The sequence below is a fragment of the Priapulus caudatus genome, unplaced genomic scaffold (genome assembly GCF_000485595.1).
Source record: "Priapulus caudatus unplaced genomic scaffold, Priapulus_caudatus-5.0.1 Scaffold555, whole genome shotgun sequence".
Classification (NCBI taxonomy): Eukaryota; Metazoa; Priapulida; class Priapulimorpha; order Priapulimorphida; family Priapulidae; genus Priapulus; species Priapulus caudatus.
In genome coordinates this window covers 145859-148078 of record NW_014577616.1, presented here as the reverse complement: position 1 = coordinate 148078, position 2220 = coordinate 145859, and the positions used below count along the sequence as shown (strand labels likewise).

General features: G+C 49.1%; 1 protein-coding gene across 1 annotated transcript; it reads right to left on the bottom strand.

Annotated features, from left to right (window-relative positions):
• Positions 1 to 303: 303 nt before the first annotated feature.
• Positions 304 to 2220, bottom strand: LOC106811599. Its single transcript, XM_014815291.1, has one exon. It carries the CDS (start codon positions 2218 to 2220, stop codon positions 304 to 306), a length of 1917 nt encoding a protein of 638 aa, XP_014670777.1.

Sequence of the window (2220 nt, the reverse complement as noted above, 5' to 3'; positions counted from 1 at the left end):
GTAATATAGGTAATATAGGTAATATAGGTAATATAGGTAATATAGGTAATATGGGTAATATAGGTAATATAGGTGCGGGCGGACAGCTGGGAACTTTGCCACATCCGGGACTTTCTTAACCTAGCAACCAGCTGTGCCGGTGAAAACAACAACCTGTCTCCGTGAGCTTACACACGCAATACCCCATTTCCAAACCAAAAGCATACTAATTCAGGGCCGTACGCAGCAGGCGGGCAGCAGGGGCAGTTGCCCCCCTAGAGATTTTCAGAGTATGCATTTTAATGGGACAAATACTGTACACTTTTAGAAATAAAATAGAAATGTGATTGACATGACCTGGATGTCTTCATCGTGGGCCTCCATCTCCCATAATTTGTCGATCTGACGCTCCACACCGATACAATGGGAAACCACAGGCCGGTTTCGCCTGCCCCTTGCAGGACCACTCAGTGACCAACCCAACTGGGTTCGGGTTGCGAACGGCTCAGAGGGTTTATCACTAGATGCAACCTCCAGTGGCATAAGCAGGTGAGCGTTATCCATGCCAATGAGCACTTCAGCTTGAACACCACCAGTGGGGTGTGGAATGGGCAAGTCCTTTAGATAAGGGTACCTTTGTATATCGATGGGCTCTCTTGGGTGTGTAGCAGGAATGTTGGGAACTACCATAGCATTCTTTAATGCTATCACCTGACCTTCTGAGGACGTGATGTCTACTGATACCAAGGTAGATTTAACATCTCGGCTGCTCCCTAAAGTGCTCAGGTGGCAGCTTACACCGGAGCCCTTGAGCCGCAAGCCTTGGGTTAATTTGGCTGAAACAAAACTATCAGTAGACCCGGAGTCAAGAAGGGCCCAAGTACAAACCTTGTCATTGACAATCACTGGCACCATAGGTATGTATACACTCACACCAGTACCCCCACATACGTTACTGACCACCTTGTTGGCAACACTATCATTCCCCACATCTGAACAAATATCAGTGCTGCAGTGCAAGTGCAGAAGCTTTGAGTGCTTCCTTTTGCACCCATGAACTTGACACGTGGGTGTCATCTTACACGCCGGTGCCCTATGTTTGGGCGAGAAGCATACAAAACACGATCTATTTTTCACAACCAAGTCAAATCTCATTCTTGGTGTCAACCTCTTAAAGTCTTCACACTGGTGCAGCCGGTGAGATGTGTACTCACAGGAGACGCAAGGTGAGGGCGATGGCCCTGCTCCAGTTACCTCGGCCTGCACCACTAGTGACCTTCTATTGTTCTGACTAGAATTTACTTTACTACCCACTCGTCTAGGAATTTGGTAACCTGACTTGTCCCCATACACAGGGTCATTCATCTCGAGGGCGACACGCCTCATAAAGTCCGCAAAGTCATTAAAAACTGGATAGTCATCAGTCTCTAGCTTCATTTGCAAGGCCTTCCTGCGCCACTGGGCTTTAATGAAAGTAGGGCAGCGCTGAATTATTTCCAGCATGCCCTTCTGAGAGTCTATCTCTGATAGCATTCCCAGCCTCTTCAGAGCTACTCCGGCTGACACGATCTCGTCTGCCAACTGCTGGATTTCTGACGCTGTGGACAAGGTACGATCACTGGTCAGGCTTCTGATGATGCTTTGTGAGATGAGGTGGGGGTTGCCAAACCGTCGTGCGAGGATGTCTCGGGCTTGCTTGTAGCCGGTGGCTCCTCCTATCAGTGCACAATTCCGAATAGCATCTTTAGCAGGCCCTCCATTGTACTGAAGCAGCCTCGTCAGTCTGGCTTGACCATCGGAGCATTTATTATGCACTGCCTCGTCAACTATCGCCATAAATGTCTGATACTGCAGCGGATCCCCAGTGAACACCTCTATCTCCACCTTGGGAATGCTAATCAGGTTAAGCAGACTTTGCTTGTCATGTTCACCTCCTTCTTCTTCCTCAGATTGTGGTGGTGTTTGCTCCCTCAGCCAAGCGCGAGCAGATTTGACACCCGCAACATATCTTGACTGAATGTCATCAAGCCAGGATTGGCTTTCCTCCTGAGTACCCTCCTCTTCTAACGTGTCGTGATAATCATAATGTGCAGCCTCCAGTTCATCGAAAGCCACACTCAGCCTTTCTAGACGTGAGGTAACAGCGCTGATGCTTCCCTCATCCACGTTACGTGCTAGAGAGTTCAAGTGCCTGACGACTACACTCTTCCGCTGGCCGCGAAGCTTGACTGGGTCCGCCAT

Coding starts and splice junctions, on each gene's coding strand:
- LOC106811599 (XM_014815291.1), bottom strand. CDS start 2,220: ATGGCGGACCCAGTCAAGCTTCGCGGCCAGCGGAAGAGTGTAGTCGTC.